The 25667-nt window shown below is 34.4% G+C and overlaps 1 protein-coding gene and 2 non-coding genes across 4 annotated transcripts in view; 2 read left to right on the top strand and 1 right to left on the bottom strand.

The window, feature by feature from the left end:
• Positions 1-25667, top strand: part of atrnl1a (attractin-like 1a) — a 318119-nt gene that overhangs the window by 29767 nt on the left and 262685 nt on the right. For both annotated transcript variants that reach the window (XM_051126138.1, XM_051126139.1), the window contains exons 2-7: positions 13445-13528; positions 13746-13859; positions 16796-16924; positions 17014-17222; positions 20745-20919; positions 22455-22542. In XM_051126138.1, the coding sequence (XP_050982095.1) occupies positions 13445-13528; positions 13746-13859; positions 16796-16924; positions 17014-17222; positions 20745-20919; positions 22455-22542 (799 nt within the window). The remainder of the gene's footprint in view (positions 1-13444; positions 13529-13745; positions 13860-16795; positions 16925-17013; positions 17223-20744; positions 20920-22454; positions 22543-25667) is intronic.
• On the bottom strand, positions 23096-23166 carry trnag-gcc (transfer RNA glycine (anticodon GCC)). Its single transcript has one exon. It is a non-coding gene; the product is annotated as a tRNA-Gly (tRNA).
• trnag-gcc (transfer RNA glycine (anticodon GCC)) lies at positions 23406-23476 on the top strand. The gene has a single exon. It is a non-coding gene; the product is annotated as a tRNA-Gly (tRNA).

Below are 25667 nucleotides of genomic sequence, written 5' to 3' on the forward strand. Positions count from 1 at the left end.
TAAATATCTCTAGGGCATCTGCAGTGCATCTCTCAGATGACGCCTTTGGTAGTTCACACATAGCAATCATCACTCACATGAATGAGAAACAACAAAAAGAATCATTCTCTGCTCTTTATTGACTTTAACAAAAAAGAAACAGATTAAAGGGATAGTTCACCCAAAAATAAAAAAATACCCTATGATTTACTCACCGCAAGCCATCCTAGGTGTGTGTGACTTTCTTCTTTCAGATAAATACAATCAGAGTTATGTTAAAAAAATGTCCTGGCTCTTTCAAGCTTTATAGTGGCAGTGAATGGCTGTTGACATTCAATACTCCAATAGAAGTCCAATAAAGTGCATCCATCCATCATAAAAAGTGCTCCACACGGCTCCAAGAAGTTAATAAAAGCCTTGATGCATTTGTGGAAGAATAATATACTTATTTAAAAAGAGATTACTAACTGTAATCTCTAGCTTCTGCTAACTGCCATATGAGAGAGTGGTGTTCCAGTTGATGACGTAGGGTGTAGGCGTACCATAAGCTCAGGTGAGAATATGCTAGTCTCATGAGAACCAAGTTGGGTCATTGTGTGCCATTTTGATTTTGCTAATATTTTTTTTTCTGAGGAATGATACACATATATAGTGATGAAAGCTAAAATATTAAACGTCATTGATGAATATTTACTGAGTAATCCACTATTTATAATCCAGTAGAGTAATCCAGTAGAGGGAGGTCAAAATGGCAATTTTCACCTGAGATTCAGAGTCAAGTTACAGGGGGGTAAAAATGACTTTAGAAAGATGGCAGCATCATAATGTTATTTTTACAGAGATTGGTAGCTCTGTTTGTGAAATCTGTTGACCAATGATGACCATTCAAAAATGGGGAAACAACACTTTTCTAATTTTTCTCCAAAGTTTGCATGTCTGTAACTCACGAAGTGTTAAAGATATTGTAATTCCCTTTTAGATATTGGGTCTTATCAAACTTTCCTTTTGGCATCTTTATTTTTAATGCCCTATGAGATTCGGTTTCAGAGATATTGGAATTTCAGTATGGCTCCAGGAGTAAATCATTAAAATTGACACATTTTCAGTGGTCAAAAACCATATGTGGGTCAGTTTGAAAATATATGATACTTCTTTTGTTTTAAAGAAGAATGTCTGAAGAACAAATAATATTAAAACTAGAGATTTTGTTTTTTGTCAATACAACTGCATTGAACAGTCTGAGTGCCATAAATATTCTTTTTCCAAAGTTAGGTGTAACCTTGCAGTGTTTTGGTCATTCTAATTCTTTCTTGTCTGAGACAAGACAACTGCAAAATATTTACCAATTTATTATAATTCCATGTTGTGATTAAAGCTACATTCCTTGATTATGAAATTGCTACCTCAGAATTCGCCCCAAAAAGTGTAGCGTAAATGAGTATTTGAGCAATTCCAGCGTTACGGACGTGACATTTGCAGTCAAAACCTGAAATATAAATTCTTTTAAATTATGCTTATTACCAATATATTGAACCATCTCTTTATATTTTTCTAAACCCCTTAAAAGAGAGTCCAGACATCAGAAAAGTATCGGTCTATAAACCTGTTTTATATTTTAAATGAGGGAAAAACACATGCGTTACGGACGTGACAAAAAAAGACACGAGTTTCTGGGAGACAATATATTTTGTAAACTTTCTGCGAATTGCAATGCAAAAACTAGAAGCAACAATATCTGCCGAATGGAGAAGGGTTGGCTATTTACAAAGCATGAAATGTTAATTTGATTTATATTTTCGTTTTTGTGTTCCACACGAAAAATCAGTGTTACGGACGTGACATCTCTCCGTTACGGACGTGACCGATCTGAAAAGCGGAATTGATTCGACTATAAAAACGCCTATAAAAATACTTTCAAAACTATAATAGAGCTGTTTAGTGGGTATTTAATAGGGGTGCCCCACGCTAAAGATTTTTATAGTTAAGTAGTCGTTCGTTTAAGCCATTAGGCTATTCAACTAATCGCGCATTTATATTAAAATAGGCCTACTAATCCATAATAACCTTTAATATATTTTGCGCTCAAGCACACGTATAAGGTTTGCCTCAAAACACAGGCAAAAGTAGCCTTATGATTATTAATGTATAGAAAAAGCAGATATTTTTATTATTTATGAATAAACTAATGTTTTTGTCGGTTGCAAGATGAAACTCACAGTGCTAACTCTCATCTCCACAGTAGCCTACTCGTTGCGCCTTTAGAGAGAAATGCAGTTCAGACATAATCAGGGAGTATTTAATTTCGTTTTTTGTTTGTTTGTTTGTTTAAAAGCAGACATTTCGAGTTTTCTGTAGATATGTTTCTCTATGTGAGACATGCTGAGTTTTGGTTCTTTTTGGAGACGCGCTCCAGTTCAGAGACGGCAGACACATCCTTTTTGTTTTCATTATTTTACAATAGCAGAACGTTTATTATGAATTTACATACATAAAGTCAGTTTCGAATTGATTTTAAGTTGTTTCATTATCAGGAAAAAAATGCAAGTGATCGCGCAGGCGCCCCTTTCATGCGCACTGATATTCCGCACAAACACGGGCCAAAAATATAGCACATGTATAGCCTAAAGGTTAACGCTAAAGTTTGGAATACACATTAAAATAAATCCTCACCAGTCTACATCCCAGGCAGGTGCAGTTATAACCTATAAATTGAAGGCTGACGTTAATTTAACTGACCAACGGTGCTCAAATTCATTGATCATAGTTGTTAATCAAGATCATGGGCGTCGCTAGGCCATTTTTAGCCCCCCTAAAATGACTGCAGCCTCCCTAAAATTTTGCGATTAGCTCCATAAACTGTACACGAATTCGTGATCGTCTCAGTCCCTTTTATATTTCATTAGAAAGTTGCAGCAAACCTTGATCGGCTCCTCCTGTATTTCAGGGCGTTCTTCTTTTTCAGTCCGCGGCGGCGCAGAGTGAGAAACAGAGGACAAGGTGTGTCCTCTACAACCCAAATAGGGTTGTACTATATAAAATTCCCTCATTAACCGCCCCCGCCCCAAAATTAAAATCGCCCCTGATCGAGATTAAACGATTGCCGCTGAAAAAAATGCTTTCATGAAAAAAAAAAAAAAAAAAAAAAAATGCTTTTAATGTTTTACTAAATAACTAAGATACAAACAGGTTAAGTAAAATATTCTAAATATATAACAGGCCTAGGAGAGCGCGGGGCACGACCTAACACTTCTTGAATTTGTCAATTTGTCTAAATCCACTTGGGGTTCGGAGTATAATTTTCATCCACGTCAGGCAGGGGCTCGATTTCAATTTTCCTTTTTGTGTTTTAGAGGAAAAAAATCAATAAAGCGAAATTTATAACACTATGGAAGAGTTTTCAGAGTCCTTGACTCTGCAAATATGAAATTCATGAAATCTCCACTGAAGAGAGAAATGCATTCACAGATTACATAAACAGGTAGGCTAGTAGCCTATTTGATTTCGTTTTGAATTGGTTCACTAATAATAGGCAAGCTTTCTTTAGATTTATTTCTTATGTATTTAAGGCACCCCAATTTTAAGTTTGTTTCATTATCAGAAAAAAATGCAAGTGATCACGCGGGCGCCTCCCTGTCATGCTTGAGCATTAATTCGTTTCCGAACAAACATTTAAATATGGATAATAGCTTTGAGCACATTTATAGTAGGGATCCGCATTAGTATAACCTGCAAATTGAAGGCTGTATAATAACGGGCTGATGTCGATGCCGCTCCAATTCGTTGTTGTTGTTGAAACTTGTTTCAATGACTCTCATAAACCTGTTTTAATAAATCGCTAATGCATTAAATAATAAAGATATCAAACAGGATAAGTTACTGAATATTGTACACACATAAATATTCATAAAATGCTAGACTGCGAATAAGACAGTTTCACATTTTGCAACTGCATCTGCATAACATAGTGAATACAAAATAACACCAAACAAGATTTGTAATGAAGAAAAAATATTTAGACAAATAAGAATGAATGATGTTACTCCACAGCACATCTCTTGCGCGTCACGCTCAGCAGCATGCGCGCCGTACATGCAAATCTTGCTCTCTACATGATTGCAGCACACAGCGACACAAGTTATGTGAAACACATAAAAGTTTTAAAGACGACATAATGACATGAACATTATGACATTTGAAATAGTTTTGGCGATTTGTCCTTCAGTCCGTCTGTGCATTTCTGACCCGCACAGCAGATGCAGTCTTAGCTAAAACGCTGAGAATGAGAATGTTCTCGCTGAGAATGCAATTTCTAAAATGTTAAAATTAATTGATTTCTAAAATGTTATGATACATAAAGCCTAAAACAGATCACAGCAGTCTAGACCTACACAGTATAGGCTATCAATCATCAGCAACTTGCGTAAACATGCGTGCCGGTATAAGATTTAATATGAAGCGTCCGTAACGGTCACGTCCGTAACGCATTATATGATTGATAAGAGCAAAGAATAGAGATGAGCTGTTGGTCATAATTAGCATGGCCATAAGTTGGCTTTGTACAGAAAGTTTCAAGTTAATTGCATTAATAATTACTATATGATATAAACGTAATCTTTAAAATGTTACGGACGTGACACAGCGCTGAAGCGTCCAGACGTCATAAATCAAACCCTTATAAATCCAAAAATCATCGCTGTTTAGACAAAGTGAGTTCATTTACTTTTCAGACAGGCCTCCATCTTTCTACAAAATACTTACTGTTGACATCAATTAAATAATGGGCAGTCTTTGATCTCTCATTTGAAAACATGAAATACCGTCGAATAAAAATGTAATTTTACTTTTAGGCGCACCCCTTATATGTGGTGGTTGAACATAGCGATTTCCTTCAAATTTCTATTAAAGCACATCAGTACAGTAAAATACAGACCTAAATGCACAAGTTAAACAGGGTCTTATTCTTTTGGTAAAAATGTTATTTTTTGATGGTAAGGTTGACATTTGCATGGAATTGCTCATTTTGCAACTAATGAAGAAAAATTGCAGTGCCCGTCTTTGCTAGTATCAAGTATAGTTGAAGGTAGATTCACATTCTTACAAAAGTAAATTTTTAACTAGTCTGTTTATTTCAATATTCATTCCTAACTATTTCAACAAACACTTCGCAGTTGACTTCTTTACATTGCTGGCTTTGCGGTGAAAAAACTTCAGTTGATTTTGTCTGTTTTGCCAGATGTGGTTTGTGTTTGGGGCACACTGTGTTTTTCAATGGTTTGCAAATGTTTGTGGGTTAACTGAGAGAAAACGAATGGGGTATAAAGCACCGTTTTCTGATAAGCATGGGTTTGTGGCTTGCTTGGCTCATTCTTGTGCAGTTCAGACACATTTAATGTTATGGGTATTAAAGCAATTTCAACTATTGTGAGGAGACTCCAGAGAGTTTTTTTTACTATTCCAGAGATACTGAAGTTTGACCTTGTCCATTTAGTTTTCCAGTCAGTCAGAGTGTGTCTCTTTGGGTTACTATATATTTCTCCCTCGTATGGTTTAGAGGCCTTGTAGTTCGGTTTCAGAGATATTGGAATTTCAGTATGGCTCCAGGAGTAAATCGTTAAAATGTACACATTTTCAGTGGTCAAAAACCAAGTGTGGGTCAGTTTGAAATTATATGATACTTCTTTTCTTTTAAAGAGGAACGTCTGAAGAACAAATAATATTAAAACTAGAGATCTCGTTTTTTCCTGTCAGTACAACTGCATTGAACATACCAGTCTGAGTGCCATAAATATTCATTTTCCAATGTTTGCGTGCCTATAACTCAAGAAGTATTAAAGATATCACGATTTTAGATTCTATTTATTATTATCTTTTCTTTTGGAATCTTCAAAGCCCTACATGATTCAGTCCCAGAGATATGAGGCTCTCAATGAGACTCCATGTCCATATTGTTGAATATTACCCATTTTCAGTGGTCGAAAACCAAATGTTGGTCACTTTGTGTACAGCTGAAACATATTTTATTTAAAGAAGAAATAATGTTGAAATTAGAATTGTATCTTGTTTCCTTCTATGAAAACAATTGCATAGAACATACCTGTCTGAGTGCTAAAAGTACACTGAAATGGTCAAGTAGGGGCACATTACCTTGCTTTCTGTAGTCTATTCATAAGATTCTATATTTGAATCAGTTTCAGGTATATTCTGAAGCTACCAAGAGTTTGAACATGCAGTATTGTAACTTGTTTGAAGCTGCGTCTATGTCATCCGCTGGAACGCCACTCTCTCGTGAACATGCAGTACGACAGTTAGCAGAAGCTAGAGATTATGAAGGTTAATAAAGTTTTAAATATGGATATTTTTCTAACACAACACATCGATTCATTTCAGGAGGCCTTTATTAACCCCCCGAAGCTGTGTGGAGTATTTTTATGATGGATGGATGCACTTTATTGAACTTCTGTTGGACTATTAAATCTCAACAGCCATTCACTGCAATTATAAAGCTTGGAAGAGCCAGGACATTTTTTAATATAACTCTAATTGTATTTGTCTGAAAGACGAAAGTCATATCCACCTAAGATGGCTTGTGGGTGAGTAAATCAGAGGGTAATTTTCATTTTTGGATGAATTATCCCTTTAAGGAGCTGGAGGTAATTTAGGGTTTTTTTATGAATGTACTGACAGGGGCCCCCTCACAAAGGTTTGCTTAAGGCCCCCAAAAGTCTGTGACCGACACTCGTTGGCTAGGGTTAAAATTGCATGGTGTGTGGTGAGCATAAAATGTCACTGCGGCGTGAATCTGACGTATAAAATTAGACAACTGAAATATTTTGTTACTGTATAATTTATACTGTTTCTGGACTGGAGCAACCCAAACTTAGAGAAAACACTTTGCTTTTTTATTTCAGAAACCCCCCACCCGCAGTAAAAACTGAAGCATTTGTGATATTTTTAGCATACATCTTTGTTTCTCCCAACATAAGTGCTTCAAAGGATTTACTGTTGCCAGAGCTGGCAAGAGTATCTCTAATAAAAACATTTACGATGTGGTACAGGGCATATCAGACAGTTGTTAACCGCAGAAATGAAAATGTTGTGTTTCCAAGTGCCCATTTAATTCAGTAGTTCCCATCATACAATAAACACATTCTAAGAATAGTCCTGTCACCTCTTGTAAGAGTGACACAGTCTCCATTTAGAATGGCAGTGCTGTTGTAGTGTAACAGTAGTGCTTTTATAGCTCACATTTGGACTCTGCATTGTCTTGAAGATGAGATCATCCCCTGCTGACAGACATTCACTAGCCCTTTTGTCTTAATCATAATCCAATATACATACACATTTTTTGCATAGTTTGTGTGCATGTATGTATATGCATTTGTTTGTATGTGTATCTCAAAGCTCTTGTTGTTAGGTGTAACCTTGCACTATTTTGGTCATTCTAATTCTTTCTTAACTGAGACCAGGGGTGTCGCTAGAGCTAATCATTCGGGGCTCGAGCCCCGAAAGAGTTTTCTCTAGCCCCGAATGTTTTTTTGGGTTGGTACCGCCCATATGATTTCCGAGGAATTCACAGAATTTGTTAAAGTTTGAATTAATTGATCAAAAGCTGATCGTTACAACTAAATCAAATCGCAACATGGATTAGTATCTGTAAATATCCAGCCGCAAAATACCATTTAAGTATGAATCTTGCATGTTCTGTGTGTCTCTTTATGATGAATGGTGCAGACGCACGCACGGTTTCCTTTACTACACGCATGCAACGCTCACTGTGATTTTAGCGTCTGCCATAAAAAAAAATGCATGAACAACATCTCCAGAACTGCTCTGAGAGTACTTTGTGAGCATTTCACGGTTTCATTTGAGTAAAACCAGGGTATACTCACAGAAATTTAAAAATATTCACGGCAACCCGTCAAAATAAAAGTTTGGTTTAGCTTGTAGACATTGTGCCAGAAATGTACTATCATTCAGTAGAATGTACTTACCTACAGTACTACTACCACTACTACTACTGTTGAAAAATTAATAAAACTTTGTTACACAATATTTCTTCCATCTTTTAAATTTTAATAGTACACCCCCTTTATTTGCCAAAAATAAAATGTAATTTTCATTAATTAAAAGATTATTTATAAATTATATATTTTATGCCTTTATTTGATAACCAGAAAATGTTAAATACACAACACAGAATTGTTGGCTGTTGTAGAAGGCTGTTGTAGAAATTGTAGAAATTGTTTTATGCATTCAAATAAATAGACATGCCAAAAACAAATTTGGTAACAATTTCAAAGGGCCCTAAACATAACTTTTAATAAATTGATGTTAAATCGTATAAGTTTCATTGTTTTAATTACACATGTTGTTTTTTGTTTGTTTTTTAATTAATAAAATTACATTTAACCATTAAAAAGGAGTCCAGAAAAATAAAAATAAAAAATTATTAAAAAACTGAATTTGGAAAAAATAAAATGGGGCCCTATTATTGTATTTGTGTAATGTATTTTTGTAAAGTTATAATTTTCTTATAATATTTAATATAATAATAATAATAATTTGTTATAATACTTTTGTTTGCTATTTGCAGTGATTTACTATTTACTATTTTTCATAGTGTTACAACGCCGTTTTGTGCCACTGCTTTGGCAAAGTATCTGTCAAATTAACTAAAATTAACTAAAAAAAGCACAATATGACTTTGCTCACACGTACAGTTTATGATCAGATGTTTTCAGAGTATCAGAAACTGGGTGAGTCAGGTCATCAACCTTTTTTCTTTGTTCAGTTTGCACACTGAACATGGGTTAAGTTGGAGCTCTTATTTTTGAACTCTTAAAGTGCACCAGATTGATGAATTTACCTTTAAAATATATCAAATTTTCTCCCGGGGGGCATGCCCCTGGACCTCCCTAGAAGGATCCAGGTTCACCCACCTGTGACTAACAAAATTTTACGTAAGTATGATGCTAGCTCCTATCCACCACCGCTAGCCCCTGATGTTTTGGCACCAGCCCCGAATGTTTTCAAATCCTAGAAACGCCCCCTGACTGAGACAAGACAATTGCAAAATATTTACCAATATATTAAATTCCATGTTGTGATTAAAGCTACAATCCTTGATTATGAAATTGCTACCTCTGAATTCACCCCAAAAAGTGTAGCGTAAATGAGTATTTTGAAACTAATGAAGAAAAATTACAGTGCCCTTCTTTACTAGTATCACGTTTTGTTGAAGGTAGATTCACATTCTTACAAAAGTACATTTTTAACCAGTCTGTTTATTTCAATATTCATTCCTAACTATTTCAACAAACACATTGCAGTTGACTTCTTTACATTGCTGGCTTTGTGGTGAAATAACTTCAGTTGATTTTGTCTGTTTTGCCAGATGTGGTTTGTGTTTGGGGCACACTGTGTTTTTCAATTTTTTTGCAAATGTTTGTGGGTTAACTGAGAGAAAACGAATGGGGTATAAAGCACTGTTTTCTGATAAGCATGGGTTTGTGGCTTGCTTGGCTCATTCTTGTGCAGTTCAAGACATTTACAGACATTAATGTTATGAAAGCAATTTCAAGTATTGCGAGGAGACTCCAGGGAGTTTTATACTGTCTCAGAGATACTGAAGTTTGATCTTGTTTATCTTGTCTTCCCAGAGTCAGTCGGAGTGTGTCTCTTTGGGTTGCTATATATTTCTCCCTTGTATGGTTTAGAAGCCTTGTTGTGTTTTAATAATGATTTCAGTTTAAAAGCGGTCTTTGTTCTCTTCAGAGAGTTTAGGTGTTGAGGTACCAGTCACAAATTATTCAGAGGTATTCATTTGTAGTTCAGAAGGATGTTGTGTGTTCAGCTGTGACTGAGCAGAATAGGGTATCCGTTGTCTTATTACATTTGCTTGTGGTAAAATACAATACATAGTAGGTTTTAATTTGTTATGTGGGCCATTGTACATCAGTCTCCGAGCGCCTGGAGTCTTTGTAATTAATTTGCTTTAAGTCACCTTGGACAATAGGAAATATTTCAAGAGAATCCAGGTAGTCCATCCTGGCCCAGACAGCAATGAAAGTAGGTTACAGTTTTTGACACATGAGTGAGTGGAAGAGAGGAGATTAATAAGACCCAATGCTTCAGGGAAAAAAATAAAAAAGAATTGTGTCCTTTTTGGTTCTGAGTTTCTCTCCTTTTTTCTTAGCAAAGTAGCAGTGTATTTTGTTGATGTTGTAAGATTATTAGAGTATGTTTTACAAGAAGATACTATTTCATGTTTAATTCAATGTGCTACTTGTGATTTCTTTCTAATTAGTTTTAAAGATGTATTGCAATTTCTGGAAATTGTTTCTACACTATTTTTTTCAGACAAGAGAAATATATGTGACCCTGGACCACAAAACCAATCATAAAGGGCCAGTTTTTTTAAATTGAGATATATACATCATCTGAAAGCTTTTCATTGATGTATGGTTTGTTAGGATATGACAATATTTGAAAATATAACTATTTGAAAATCTGAGGGTGTAAAAAAAACAAACAAAAAAAAACCCCTCACCTTTAAAGTTGTCCAAATGAAGTTCTTAGCAATGCATATCACTAATCCAAAATTAAGTTTTGATATATTTACGGTAGGAAATTTACTAAGTATCTTCATGGAACATTATCTTTAATTAAAATCCTAAATATTTTTGGCATAAAAGAAAAATCTAGCATTCAAGCGTTTTAAGACCTTTGAGCAATTACAGACATTACTCAAAAAGGCTGAAAAATCATAAATACCACTAGGTGACACTGTGCAGGTAACCACAGGACGTGGTTGCCATAAAAATTCCAAATTTGATCTGAACATGATAAAGCATTGAGGAGATATAGCCTCATGTGCACTTTGGCGAGGTCTTTGTCAAATTCATTTGTGTGTTATTCGAGAACGGCTGGGTCTATCAAAAAGCTTTTGATAACTTTTTGTTAGGCTCATCCGAAGATGGTCTGTATCAATTTTGGTAAAAACCGGATGAACCGTCTAGGATGAGGTCAAAAAAGTAGATTTTTTACATAAAGTCAAATATTTAACGAACAGTTTGATTGACAGCAGTGGTTCTGGAGGCAAACTTGTTCAGTATGAGATCTAACATATGATATGAATATTGTGTGTTTTTGTTAAACGTTGTGTGATATCCGACGCATAAAACACAATAGCGCCACCTAGTGGCCGATTTCTTTCAAATTTCTCACCTCTCAGGCCTGGAGTCAAACAGGCCCACTGCATTTTGTTCTGATAAGCCTTTGTTAACCTCATTTAATAGGTGCTCAAAGTTGATTGGCTGATGGCAGCCATGTTTTCCAAGATACACCAATGCCCTCATAGATATTGGTCGCACATTGGACAAAGACATTGCATGCCAAATTTCAAGTCATTCAGACTAATGGGTGCATAGTCACAGCCATTTTCATGTTTTTGCCGTTACAGCACAACCAAATGGTCAGACTCCCCATTTTTTGGAATTTGACCAAAGACTGAGCTTATTCATAAGTGTTCTGAGTTTGATGAAAATCACTCAAGAGAGAGAATTTTCTCTGCACTGGTTTAGTTCTGAATGGGCGAAAAAACAAGGACTAGTAGGTTTTGCGAAAAATTCAAAATGACGCAAAAACTTTCATGATGGAAATGAAATGCTATGCAGAGCACTGAAAAATCAGAAGCCTTGATTTTTGGAATCCATTTTCACCATTTTTTTATTGGCAGTGGCTAAAAGCATAAATAGCGTAAATAGCGATAGAGGCTATTTACACTAAGTGCAAATAGCAATTAGATGCTATTTACGCTAAGTGAAAATAGCATATTTTCTTAACGATAGATGCTTTTACACTAAGTGCAAATAGTGATAGATGCTATTTACATTGTTAAAATAGCAGGATTTTCTTCTATTTCTAATTATTATTGCAAATAGAGGCAATTATCTGCACCTCACTATCATAGTACATTATAAAAACAGTGTGCAATAATAACGTATTGAGTGCAAATTATAATTTTGATTTAAATCATTAAATGGGTGCCACCTTATTGGGACAGTACACCTCCCTACACCTACCCTAACTGTAACCGATACTAGATATGAGATTTGAAAAGGGAGAAAAAAAGTTTGCCAAAAGGTGGATTTGAACCCGGGTCCATCACGTTGAAAGGAGTACAGCACACATTTTACCATCTGCACTACTGGAGCTGATGTTTAATAATCGTCTTTTGTAGTGTTGACTAGGCCAATCATATGTTGGTGGGCGGAGTTAGTGTAAATGGCCTCTGCCAACAAGGCAGGTTATTTGCACTTAGTGTAAATAAACACTACGAGTTCATAATAATAATAAAAAAAAATAGACAGTTGTTCTTTTTTAAAAACAAGCAGTAAATGCCTTTTTTTCAGTATTGTAGGGAAGTGACTTTTGTCTCTTGTTGTGTTGTGTCATGTTGTGCTAGCCTGAGGAACACTAGTCATCTGCCTTAGCCACGTCCTAAAATCACTTCCTGTCCTTTATTTGAGCTCCTGCCTTCACACTGTCAGTCCTAGTCTAAACACAAGCACAGTGTGATTGGTGTGTGTGACTGACATGATGACAAGTATTTTGGATTGATATTATACATAGTTACAGCAGAAAAACCTGAAGTGTGAAACCTGAGTATGAAAATACATGAAAATTAATAATTTTTCCCCCACATAAAATATGTATTATGACACCATCTTTTATTTTTGAATGGGTAGTCACAGAGTGTATCTTATTTACTAAAATATCGAACACCAGGGCATAGAGTAGAATATTTTCCTGCAGTTTTTGAATAAAGTTTGAGTGCTTCATGGGTAGTGGTTATGAACAAGCCACTGTACTGAAAAACAAGGGTCACGAGTGAGTCACTACTGTAGAATTCTCAAAAACAGAAGTCATAATGTTTGCATTTAATTTCGTGGTCATCACTAAAGGAAACAATGTGTCCAGAACATTTAGGATTGCATGAGTTGTTATGCCAGTTGTTCATTACGTTATGCTCTGACTCATTGCTGCTGGTGGTTATTCTTGTGCGGTTTGTGTGATAAACGTGTTTTTTCGTAGATAAGCTGATCTCTTGATTGATGTACAGTTGCTGTGACTGGCTCTGTACTGTGCAGTAACATTCTGGTCTTGGCCCTCCTCCACTATCAGACAAATGAGTATATTTTGCTTCAATCCTTTGGGATTATGGCCCTCGTTTCTGTGTTGGAGAAGGATGGATGGAAAATGAGGGGAAAGAGGATGAATCAGGAGCAGGTGGTTGTGCCAGTGTCACATGGGCAGTTTGTTGACGCACGTGGATTGCGTTTCACGATGGTGACATTGGACGCTGTAGAGGATTTTTCTGGCCAGGCTGTGCAGTAAAGATGTCAAATGTCAGCCATTTTTAATCATCGCCAATCTGATGTTTGTTTGTTTTTTTCTTTGGCAGGCTGACAGAGTCATCAGGATCACTTACTGATGGACCAGTGAACTACAAGTACAAGACTAAATGCACTTGGCTGATTGAAGGATAGTGAGTACCACTATGTCAAGCTAATCTCTCAGTCTTTTATTTATATATATTACTTACCAGATGTTTTTGTTCAAAGCAACTTAAAAATTAGAATTAGAATTAAAATAAATGTTTGGAGCTAAATTAGTTTATTTATGTGACATTTGTGAGCATTAGGTTCAAATACATTTGTTTTATTATTAATTATTAAAAATATATTTTCTGCTTTTTATTTTAGCCCAAATGCTGTGCTCAGGTTGAGGTTTAACCATTTTGCCACCGAGTGCAGTTGGGATCACATGTATGTATTTGATGGAGACTCGATTTACGCACCTTTGGTAGCTGTGTTTAGGTAAGTAATAGTGGAATCAAAGTTATTAATGCACATAAACTGACACAGCGGATACAAATGTCAAACAGAAATGCATTTTGTTGGCCTAAGCACAAAAGTATAACAAAAGCATCAAATTCACAAAATGGACTGAACTCTTAATGTTTAGTTTAATTAAATGAACGATAAACTTTAACTTTTATCAGTCAACAACGCAGCAGAATCAAATCAGACTGTCACCCATGAAGTTCACTTAAAATTACATGATTTTTCATTTGTGTGAACTTGTGACTTTTCTTCTTTTAGCAATACAAGAATTTTTTTTTTAATTGAAAGCGCAGCAAGAGTGTTAACCTCTATTCCCAGTTCATAATTTAGCCTTGTTTGCTATCATTAGAAAATGAATGAGGATGAATGTTTTAATTAAAATGACTAGAATGCACAGTAATGAATGGCAGGAACAGGAAGTCTACACTACCAATCAAAAGTTTTTGAACAGTAGGATTTGTAATGTTTTTTAAAAGAAATCTCTTCTGCTTACCAAGCCTGCATTTATGAAATATTTTTACTATTTAAAATAACTGTTTTCTATTTGAATATATTTTAAAATGTAAGTTATTTCTGTTTATTCAAAGCTAAAGTTTTAGCGTCATTACTACTGTCACATGATATTTCAGATATCATTCTAATATTCTGATTTGCTGCTCAAAAACAAAACAAAACAAAAACAATTATTATTATTATTAGTAGTAGTAGTAGTAGTATGTTAAAAAGATACATATTATTATGTTAGAAATCTGTTGCAACATTATAAATTTCTTTTTCACTTTTGATCAGTTTACGAATCCTTGCTAAATAAAAGTGTTAATTTCTCTAATGTCTTAAAAAAAAAGAATAATAATAAAATAAATAAATAAATAAATAAACAACACAATGACTGATTTGTATAATTTCTCCCCCCTCCAAAAAAATGCTGACTCCAAGCTTTTGAATGGTTTTAATTATTTATAATAATAATATTGCTAATAATAATAATAATAATAATAATCATAAAAATGTATATTGAAATGCAAATCAGCATATTACAGTGATTTCTGAAGGGTCATGTGACACTGAAGACTGGAGTAATGATGCTGAAAATTTAGATTTGATCACAGGAATAAATTGCATTTTAAAATGTATTCAAATAGAAAACAGTTTTTTTAAATGGTAAAAATATTTTACAAAATTATTGTTTTTGCTGTATTTTCAAATCATATGTCAATGTCAAATATCAAATAAATGCAAGCTTGGTGAGGAGAAAAGACTTCTTTAAAAACATTAAAAATCTTACTGTTCAAAAACTTTTGACTGTTAGTGTAAATAGCATGAAAAATGCGCATATCTTAGTTTTTTCACAGATTTACTCAAAATATCTCTATAAAGCCTGTAAACATCTTATTTTTAGAATTAAGGCCTAATCAGAATATGGACCTTAATTAATAAATGGTTTGCAGGTAAGCATGATCTGTGACTACAGAAAATGAGAAAGAATTTTATCAAAACATGTTTAGTTTGTGGAAAAATTATACTATTCCATGACCATATAATTTTAAATAATCATGTTTAAAGGATTAGTTCACTTTCAGAATAAAAATTGGTAATTTACTCACCCCCATGCCATTCAAGATGTTCATGTCTTTCTTTCTTCAGTCAAAAAGAAATTAAGGTTTTTGAGAAAAACATTACAGCATTTTTCTCCATATAGTGGACTTCAGTAGGGATCAACGGGCCCAAATTTACGTTTCAATGCAGCTTCAAAGGGCTCTACACAATCCCAGATGAGGAATAAGGGTCTTATCTAGTTATTTTATAAAATGAATAAAAATGTATAAACTTTTTAACCACAAATGCTCTTCTTGCACTAGCTCTGCGATGCGCCTCTGTGACTTCACACATTACGTAATCGCGCTGGAAAGGTCGTGCGCGGTTAGTTCTTCGTCTTTGTGCTTTGGTTCAAAAAGGTAGGGTACAGTGAAAAACTCATCTCATTTTTTCCACCAACTTCAAAATCGCCCAACATCGTTGTTTTACCTTTTTTTTGTAAAGGGCATTTGACTTTGCATGTTTGCTTTGTAAACACTGGGTCGGTACTTCCACCTATGTCACACGTGACCTTACCAACATGATAACGTGATGCGTGCTAGTGCAAGATGAACATTTGTGGTTAAAAAGTATATAAATGTTCATTGTTATTAAAAAAAGACCTATCGTTTTGCTAGATAAGATCCTAATTCCTTGTCTGGGATTGTGTAGAGCCTTTTGAAGCTGCATTGAAAGTCCAGTATATGGTGAAAAAACCTGGAATGTTATACTTTCGGAAGTAAGGTTGCTGAAAAAGTGAGCGGCACTGTTGCACTAGCTAATTTATGATGCTCCAAGTTACGCAATGACCTTTGCTTGTTTTCCATTCATTTGCAAGAAAAAATACCACATTTTCATAAGAGCAATAAAGCTAAAACCGGTAGGAAGCATTCTCTCAGAACTACAGGTTATAAAGTCACATTAAAAATAAAGCAGTCTGTTTTGCTTCATTCTGTTGTCTCCCTATCTTTTCTCTGTCTTTCTTCTTCTTCCTATTAAGTGTTATCTCTTATGCCTTTTCAATGGGATAGACCTTGTTTTCAGATACCCGCTGTGTACTTCGGTGTGTGTGTTTGTGTTGGTGTTCGGCGTCTGGTCCATTGCATCTCTGTGGTTGTCCACTTTGTTGTGCTGAAGCTCTGATTGTGAGCTTATCCTCTTCCTTATTAGCAGAATATTGGACAATCAAGAGCATGCAGTAGAGATTTATCCTGCTCCTTGCTCCTGATACTGTTTGCTTAGCAACAGCTGTCCTCATGCTGAGTGGAACATGTGAACACAAAGGAAGGAAGTCTTTCCTGTCTGAATTTTGTGTCATAATTTTGCATGTCCAGCGGCCTGGTTGTCCCAGAAACAAAAGGAAATGAAACCATTCCTGAGGTGGTGACCACATCTGGATATGCATTGTTGCACTTTTTCAGTGATGCTGCCTATAATCTTACGGGATTCAACATCTTTTATTCGTGAGTATCTTTATACAGTCACAATGCTTTCATTTTTTTTATACATACGTATTGATTATTGATTATTCTTCCCCTGCTGTGTTTTTCAGGATCAACTCCTGTCCTAATAACTGTTCAGGTCATGGAAGGTGTACAACGGGCAACTCCATCTCCAGCAGTGTTTACTGCGAGTGTGAGCGATACTGGAAAGGTGAGGCCTGTGATATTCCCTATTGTTGGGATGACTGTGGCAGTCCTGACCGCGGATACTGCGACCTCACTGGAGAAAAGCTCTGTGTCTGCAATGATAGCTGGCAAGGTGAGGGGCAAGTAACTGTTTAAACGTCTTTATAATACTACTGCATACAGTGTCTCCAAAATTGTCTTTCTCATACAGTTTTTTTGTAAGAATTTCATACTTTTATTCAGTAAGGATGCATTAAATTGATCATAAGTGACATTAATGATGTTATAATTCTATTTCAAATAAATGCTTGTTCTTTAGATTCATTAATAAATCCTAAAAAAATATACTTTTTTTTGGTTGTTTTTACAAAAATATTAAGGAGATCATTTTTTTAATAATAAGGTACAATGGGACTAAAGGCACACCCTAAGAAAAAGTGTGCTTTTCAGTGTATAATTGCAGAAAAATATATACATTTCTCTTGAACATTTTGTGTAAAAATAAATAATACGAGTCGTTCATTTTGTTTAAAAATCTTATAAATGTATGAGGAGACAAGGGGGTCCTTATACCCTTCACATGGGGTAAAAGGCTCACCAGCATGGGGTAAAATAGCACACAGTATTGATACAAATACTTTTTTTTTTTAAGTTAATACTTGTTCGGAACTATAATGTTAGCAAAGTTTGTACTATTTTCTGCTTATTTTGATAAATAAAATAATTAGTTTTTGTTCAATAAATATATTGTCACTAAAATGTTAATATCAAACATATTTTAAAATACAGAAACAAAATCATTTTAAAATGTAAAGATTCTGAAAGCATTGAAGGAGATCCTATAGTAACTGAATATCGTAGTATAGTAGTGACAACAAATGATGATCTTATATGATATCATTAATATCATGTTTTTAAATATGATGGTTTCATTCTAAACATGATGACACCCAACATAATATATGATATTGACCATCTGAATCTAACAATGCCATATCAACAAATGGAAAAGTCAGCCTTCTGTTTATAATCATGTTAACTAATGTACCTTTTAGCCCCAACAGCAGTGGCTCTTTTTACCTCAAACAGCATACTTTTACATATTCTTTTGTTATTTAAATCTGCTGCTTTAATTATCTTTCAAAACTGAAAATCATTAAGAAGACTTTTGTCTCAAGATATATTCAAGTATTTTAGCGATTCTCAATTGTTACTTAAATCTACAACATTTTTAAAAACAGCAACAGTAAGATCAAGCAAGCACAGAATCGACTTTTCGCTGCTGCCTGCGATCGCGTCAAAGATCAGAGAAATTTGCACGTATATCTTGAAAAGCGGATGCTTTGGAAAGTGCCACGCCATGTATTTCTGCCACCCCGTGGTTTAGAGGAAAATAATATCAAAAGCGCCTTTTACCCCAGGGCGCCTTTAGTCACGTTGTACCCTACTAAATATTTTTTTAAGCACCAAATAAGCATATTAGAATGTTTTCTGAAGGATCATTTGACACTGAAGACTGGAATAATGACTGCTGAAAACTCAGCTTTGCCATCTCAAAAATAAATTAAATTTTAAAGTAAATTAAAAAAAGAAAACAGCTATTTTAAATTGTAATATTTCATTGTATAACTGTTACTTCATTCAAAAACTTTCTGATTTTTAAGGATAGTGTACATTTGTGCATTTTCTAACCTCTATATGACTGCACATACATGTAATATTCTTCAAAGCCACCTAAATAAACATACTAGTAACAAAAACACAATGATCCCTGGTTTCACAGACAAGGCTTAAGCCTAATCCTAGACTAAAATGTAAGTCTGAGCTGTTTTAACTGAAAGAAACTTAAAATTACTAACCAGTAATGTTTTTTCTAAGGCATGTTTATAAAAATTACTTAATGTCCTAACTGAAGTATGACCTAGTCCTGGTTTATGCTAAGCCCTGTCTCATGTTTTATGTCAGTAGTGCCACCTGCTGGTTAATTTGATGGTTAATTTTATGATGCATGCGGTACATCGAACCTCTGGTCAAAGTCATTCACCTGATGTTGAATGTGCATCATAAAATTAACCAACATATCATAATTACAAATATAGCAATGCATTGTTAGTAGTTATACATGTATGTAATTGCAAATAGAGAGATTTTATTATTGTACAGTTTCAGTAGTTTTTGACGTTTCGATATTTAAAGACCACCTGTGGTGAAAATCAAGTTTTTAACGTTGTTTACGTGTCTGTGTGGTGTTTTAATATGCTTAAAGACAACCATTTTAAAAATTCATCAGTCAACTCTACTGTCGTGTATTTTCTCCCTAAAACTAAGGTTTACCAAAGATACCATAGGTTTACCAGAGTCTCAAAAAACGCGGCTTTCATAATGTCAAAAACATGAAAACAGTCTGTCAACCTGCGGGGCGGGGCTTTTCATATCATAGGTTTCTATTTATGTGTTTGTGCGGCGTAGCCAATCAGAGACGTATTTGATGATTTTATAAATGTAATGGCCAATCAGAGGCGTTTAAGATAAGTTAGTCAGAATCCACTCAACGGTCAAAACGCCGAAGTTTTGTCCAGGACAGAGTTTTGCACGGTTGCGAATCCTCTCATTAAAAACAAACAAGGTCTAAATAAGATGTAAGTAAGATTATGTAAATAAGAGATGAATTTAGCAGTGTAGAGCTTCAGGTGACAGCCTTTTAATGATATAAGAGAGCGCTCTTTGCGCACTTTCTAGGCTAACGTTAATCCTTTCAGAATTTGAATATTCACTCACGGATTTACTCTCAGATAACGTTAACTACTTATCTAGTACTGCATTTTGAATTGTCTACTGTTTACTATGAGTTAAATGAGTGAAAAAGTGGAGAAAGTCCGAGCTGGTGTGATTGAGAGGTTGCAGGGACTAATTTAGTTAACTTATGCTAAATGAGGTAATTGTGTAGTTACATTCATGGCGTTTTAAGACATAAATGAATTATTTTCACAGGAAAAAAACGTTTAAATATGTCATTTTGATTATCAAAGATGAGTTTCAAGATAAAATTTGCGACTGCAAGGGGACTTAAAAGTACGTGGCTTGTTTTTAGAGGTGTATTAAGATGCTAAGACGATTTGCAGTCGTTAAAATGCGTTTGTGATGGAGAATACGGGAAAAATGTTTGGAGAAGACTGCCCCCTTTTGGCTTGTTGTGAACTTGCAACCTTATTTTTTATTTAGACAAGTTCCTTTACTAACCGTTAGGTGGCATAGTCGGATCATTTAATCTAAAAATTCTTCATTGTAGCTGCTCGTTTGGAGGATATATAAACCACAAATATTTTACTTTTTTTGTTGTTTACTGCTACTTTTATTATTACCTTTTTATCATAATTTATTCAGCTTTTCAACACATGCAGTCATGATTAGGGATCTGGGGTCTGTTTTATCAGATCTATTTTGTAATTCAAAAACAGAAAGAGCATATTTGGCTGAGATATTTGACTTTTTAACTATGTTATTGAAAACACATATCAAGTTGATGACAGTTATGGTCCAAATCCTACAGTGTTTGTTCAGAGTTTTAAATTAGAGCATTTGACGCACACACAGCTTCTGTCTGTAGTTTAATTTGCTCGTCTAATTTTCTTACCTGACTTCTTTCTCATCTCAGGTCCGGATTGCTCTTTAAAAGTTCCTTCGACTGAGCCGTACTGGTTTCTGCCTAACGTGAAGCCTGATGGACAGTCACTAGGCCGGGCTTCCCACAAAGCGGTGGTTCATGGGAAGCTGATGTGGGTGATTGGAGGGTTCACCTTTAACTACAGCTCCTTTCAGATGGTTATAAAGTAAGTTTTACTTCCTAGTGGTGTTGCACGATATACCGGTACTTAAAAAGTATCCCGATACCCTGCTTTTGAAAATGATACGATTCCGCGTTTTACTAGTACTGGTACTGAATGCATTTTAATAAGAGCCGTATTTCTGTGTGTCTGTGTTAATGAATGGCGCAGACGTGCAGTTTTGTTTACTATACACAAACACGTGACGCTTGCGGTGTTTTCACCCTCTGCCGCCTCAATATATGAATACATGAACACATGAACATCATCTCTGGAACTGCTCTGAGAGTCACTTCATGAGTATTTTACTGTTTCTTTTGCGGAAAATCTAAAGGTCTTCACAGCAATCCGTCAAAATAAAAGTTTGACAGTCAGAAATATATTAATATATTACTTAATGTAAAGATAGTACTACTACTAATAATAAAAATATTATTAAAACAATGTTTTAAAAATATTTACTAGAAAGGAATATTTACCAGAACTTATTTACCAGAAAATGGTAAATACACAACACAATATTTCTGGAAAAAAAAGACAGAAATGGCCTATAATAAATTAACTCTTTGTCAAATCTAATTATCATTTATAAATTCATTAGACATGCTTTTGATTATTAAAATGTAATGAGACTATTCAAATAGAATCCAAAAAATTAGTGCAAAACAGAGATTTACAAACAAAACTGAATTTGAGAAAAAATATAAAAATGTATTTCATTGGGCCTTAAAAACATGTAATTTTTGTTAAACTTTTAATAAATTGCTGTTAAATTCTGCAAGTTTTATCATTTCAATTCATTAGACATGCTTTTTGATAAACATGTTTTTCATGTAACCATTAGAATAGAGTCTAGAACAGTTAAAATCAAATTTAGGAAAAAATAAAACCGATTTCATAGGGCCCTCTTTATTAAATTTGTGTCTGTTTTTAGTTTGTTACTTGTATCTAGGTTCTTATTATTAATAACAAAGATAAAATAACAAAAAATGACTATGTCATGATATAAATTTTTGTTGGGAAATAAAATTAGTATATTATGAAATAAGATTTGGATATCTAAGCTAATTTACCAATATAGCAGAGATCTCTACATACCTGTAGGCTTGGTAGTTGTTCACCATAATCCTGTGTAGTGGCACTGGCATGTGATTATTATTCTTTTATTTTTTAATTTTTTTTAAAGGGGGATGAAATGCTTGTTTTTAATAGATAAAATAACTATGATCTCCTTTTGGATCGTCTATTATTCAATTACTTTTCCTGTTCTATGTTTTTTATTTATTTATTTTTTTTTTTCGCAGTATTGGTTCAGTAGTAGTATCGTGATATTTTAGTTAGGTATCGTATCGAAGTCAAAATTTTGGTATCGTGACAACACTACTTTCTTGGCATCACAAGCCAATATTCTGTACTTGCATCTGCATGCATCACATCAAAAGTGTCTGTAAGAATTGTTCATACACACTTATGTTTAATTATATGATGTGAAATCTTTCTTCTCTTTTTTCCTTTCGCTCATATGTTTCAATATTTTGCAGCTATAATCTGGAGAGCAGCACATGGGATGTAGTGCCAATCAACGGTGGCCCTCTGCAGCGCTACGGACACTCTCTGGCTCTTCACAAGGTAAATTTAATGCTAATCACTGTACTTTGCATAACAGTGTCTCAGTGTAGAGATCTGACTGTTTGCCATTACAGTTCAGAGTGTGATTTACATTTTAAAAAATGTGACCTCAGTCATTGTTCATAATGTTACAGGGTCAGATAGTGTTAAGCTACATGTTGCAACAGTGCCTCCTAGTGTTTATTCAAAGTACTTTTAATCAGGTAGTGTTTTATCACGCTTACACTGGTGTTTTAGCATTGTAGCTTTAGCTTAGCTTTGTAGCGGTTAGCATAACTGTTAAAATGTTCTTTTTTTACAGATAAACATATTTTTTGTGTGTATTAGACATGGGTACTTGATCAAATGCATTTTATGTGTTTAGTTGTGTTAAAAAAAACGACTTCCTCTTTTGAAATCTTACTGCAGTTTTTCTTCAAGTTCCTTCTCTTTGTTTATTCTACTTGTTAAACAAACAGGCTGACATAAAAACAGTTGAAAAAGCAAAGTATTCATTTGTGACAGTGAAGTTGTAAGTTTTGTTTTGTCTGGATTAATGAAAGAAAAGCAGTGTTGCATTGGCCGGGAATCGAACCCGGGCCTCCCGCGTGGCAGGCGAGAATTCTACCACTGAACCACCAATGCTCACATGGAAGGAACTCTTGTGCTCACGAGGTCATGTGGCACGGAGGCACAGATGGCGTCTGAAACCGCTGTGATGAAAGCAAAAGCGTCCGTAGAGAGAGTAGAGAAACTGTAGAAGTGTAAATAAACAAGAAAAGGGAAGAACTAGAGAAACAAACGGTGGAATGTGTAGTGCAACTGAGCATGTGGTGAATGCAGTACCACATGACCACAGGAACTCCCACACCTCAGTCATGTGAGCATTGGTGGTTCAGTGGTAGAATTCTCGCCTGCCACGCGGGAGGCCCGGGTTCGATTCCCGGCCAATGCAGCACGGCTTTTTGTCATTTGGAAATACAGAGTGAATCAGAGGGCGCATATACTTTTTCCTGCAAATGTACTGTAATTCTTTTTCTTCTAATAAAAAAAAAGAAAAAAAAAGAAATGTAAATCAAGTCTAGGTGTGTGAGCTCAAACGTTAAATCAAAGTCAAATAAGAGTCGTTTATTAAGGACCATGTTTGAAGTACAATGAAAATCTTGCTTGAATGCTTCTCCACAGACTATAGACAATACAGAATATAATAGACATTATTGCTGCTGTATGTACAAACTATGCACAAGAACAGACTAGACTCCTTTCCATCTGGAAAGCCACTGTTATCCTTCTAGGTGAGGTTTTTGTTTGGATGAGCTTCATTTTGTTTACACAATGAACTATAACTGGGTTTAATTTTGGCTGAGACGCATGCTGTCATACAACCAAGATGTATGTTTAATTTAAGAAATGGGGTGAAGTTATTCCGTACACAACTGTGAATCACATTCTTTCTGATGAGTTTTCCACCACGGGGTGTTCGTTTTCACCACTAGAGCCTGTGATAATGTCTGCGGATTCATATGAATGTTTATACTGGTAATGGTTTTGAAGACACGCTCACTGAGTCCGAAGAAAATAAGCAGAAACTTTCTTTCAGTACGCAGCGTAAACTGGTTTCACTGGGCTATTTTACACACTTATTCATTATATACACCACTAGTCAAAAGATTTTTAATGTCTTTTAAAATGTTTTTTTTTAAATAACTGTTTTCTACTTGAATATATTTTAAAACGTAATTTATTCCTGTGATTTCATAGCTGAATTTTTAATATCGTTACTCCAGCCACATGATCCTTCAGAAGTCATTTTAATATTCATCTTGCAAGAATGAAAAAACATTTATTATTATTATTAGATTTTTTTCAGGTGTATTTGATGATAAGAATGTTCAGAAGAACAGAATTTAGCTGAAATAGAAATCTTTTGAAAAATAGTTTTATCACAGGAATAAATTACATTTTCAAATATATTCAAATAGAAAGCAGTTATTTTAAATAGTAAAAATGATTCACAATATTATTGCTTTTGCTGTTTGGATCAAATAAATGCAAGCTTGGTGAGCAGAAGAGACTTCTTTACAAAATATAAAAAATCTTACTGTTCAAAAAAGTTTGACTGGTAGTCTACATATACATACACTTTCTCCCTCATGCTCAGTGCACATCATATTTTAAATTGGCTGTCTTCATTGTGGCAAAAGGTTGCTGGGAAACGGACAAATTAAAATCATTGTTTTGTCCAAAATACACATGACCGTATTTCACTACGCTGTCATTTGGCAGATGTCTTTATTTGTCGAATGCACTTTGATGATAGGAATGTGCATTAACAGAGGTTTACTTGTGCTGTCTGCACTTTTATCTGAACCAAAAAAAAAAAAAAAAGTGCAAATATCCTTAATTTATTCTTTTCCATCCTGATAAGGCCAACTGTCACATTCAAATATCGACTAAGTACAAAACACAGGGTTGCATTTATACATGCTGTATGACGTATGTATATACACTGCCGTTCAAAAGATTCGGATCAGAAAGGGTTTTAATGTTTTTTGAAGAAGTCTCTTATACTCATCAAGACTGCATTTATTTGATCAGAAATACAGGAAAAACTGTAATATTGTGAAACATTATTGCAGTTTAAAATAATGGTTTTCTTTGTTAATATAATTTCAAAATATAATTTATTCCTGTGATGCAAAGCCCTACCTATTTTCATTGTAATATGCTGATTTATTATCGATTTTGGAAACAGTTGTGCTGCCTAACATTTTTTTGGAACCTGTGATCCTTTTTTGAGGATTTTTTTGATGAATAAAAAGTTAAAAAGAGCGGCATTTATTTAAAAAATAAATAAATTAATTAAAAAAAAATTGTAACAATACACACTACTGTTCAATAGTTTGGGGTCAGTACATTTTTTCTTTCTTTTTTTTAATGAATACTTTTAAATTAATACTTTCATTCAGCATGGATGTGTTCAATTGATAAAAAGTGATAGTAAAGACTTATATTGTTACAAAAGATTTCTGTTTTGAATAAATGCTGTTCTTTTTGCCTTTTTATTCATCAAATAATCCTAAAAAAAGATAATAAATAAGCATATTAGGATATATGTGTGTGTTTGTGTGTGTGTGTGTGTTTTA

Source organism: Labeo rohita, chromosome 13, assembly GCF_022985175.1.
Source record: "Labeo rohita strain BAU-BD-2019 chromosome 13, IGBB_LRoh.1.0, whole genome shotgun sequence".
Taxonomy (NCBI): Eukaryota; Metazoa; Chordata; class Actinopteri; order Cypriniformes; family Cyprinidae; genus Labeo; species Labeo rohita.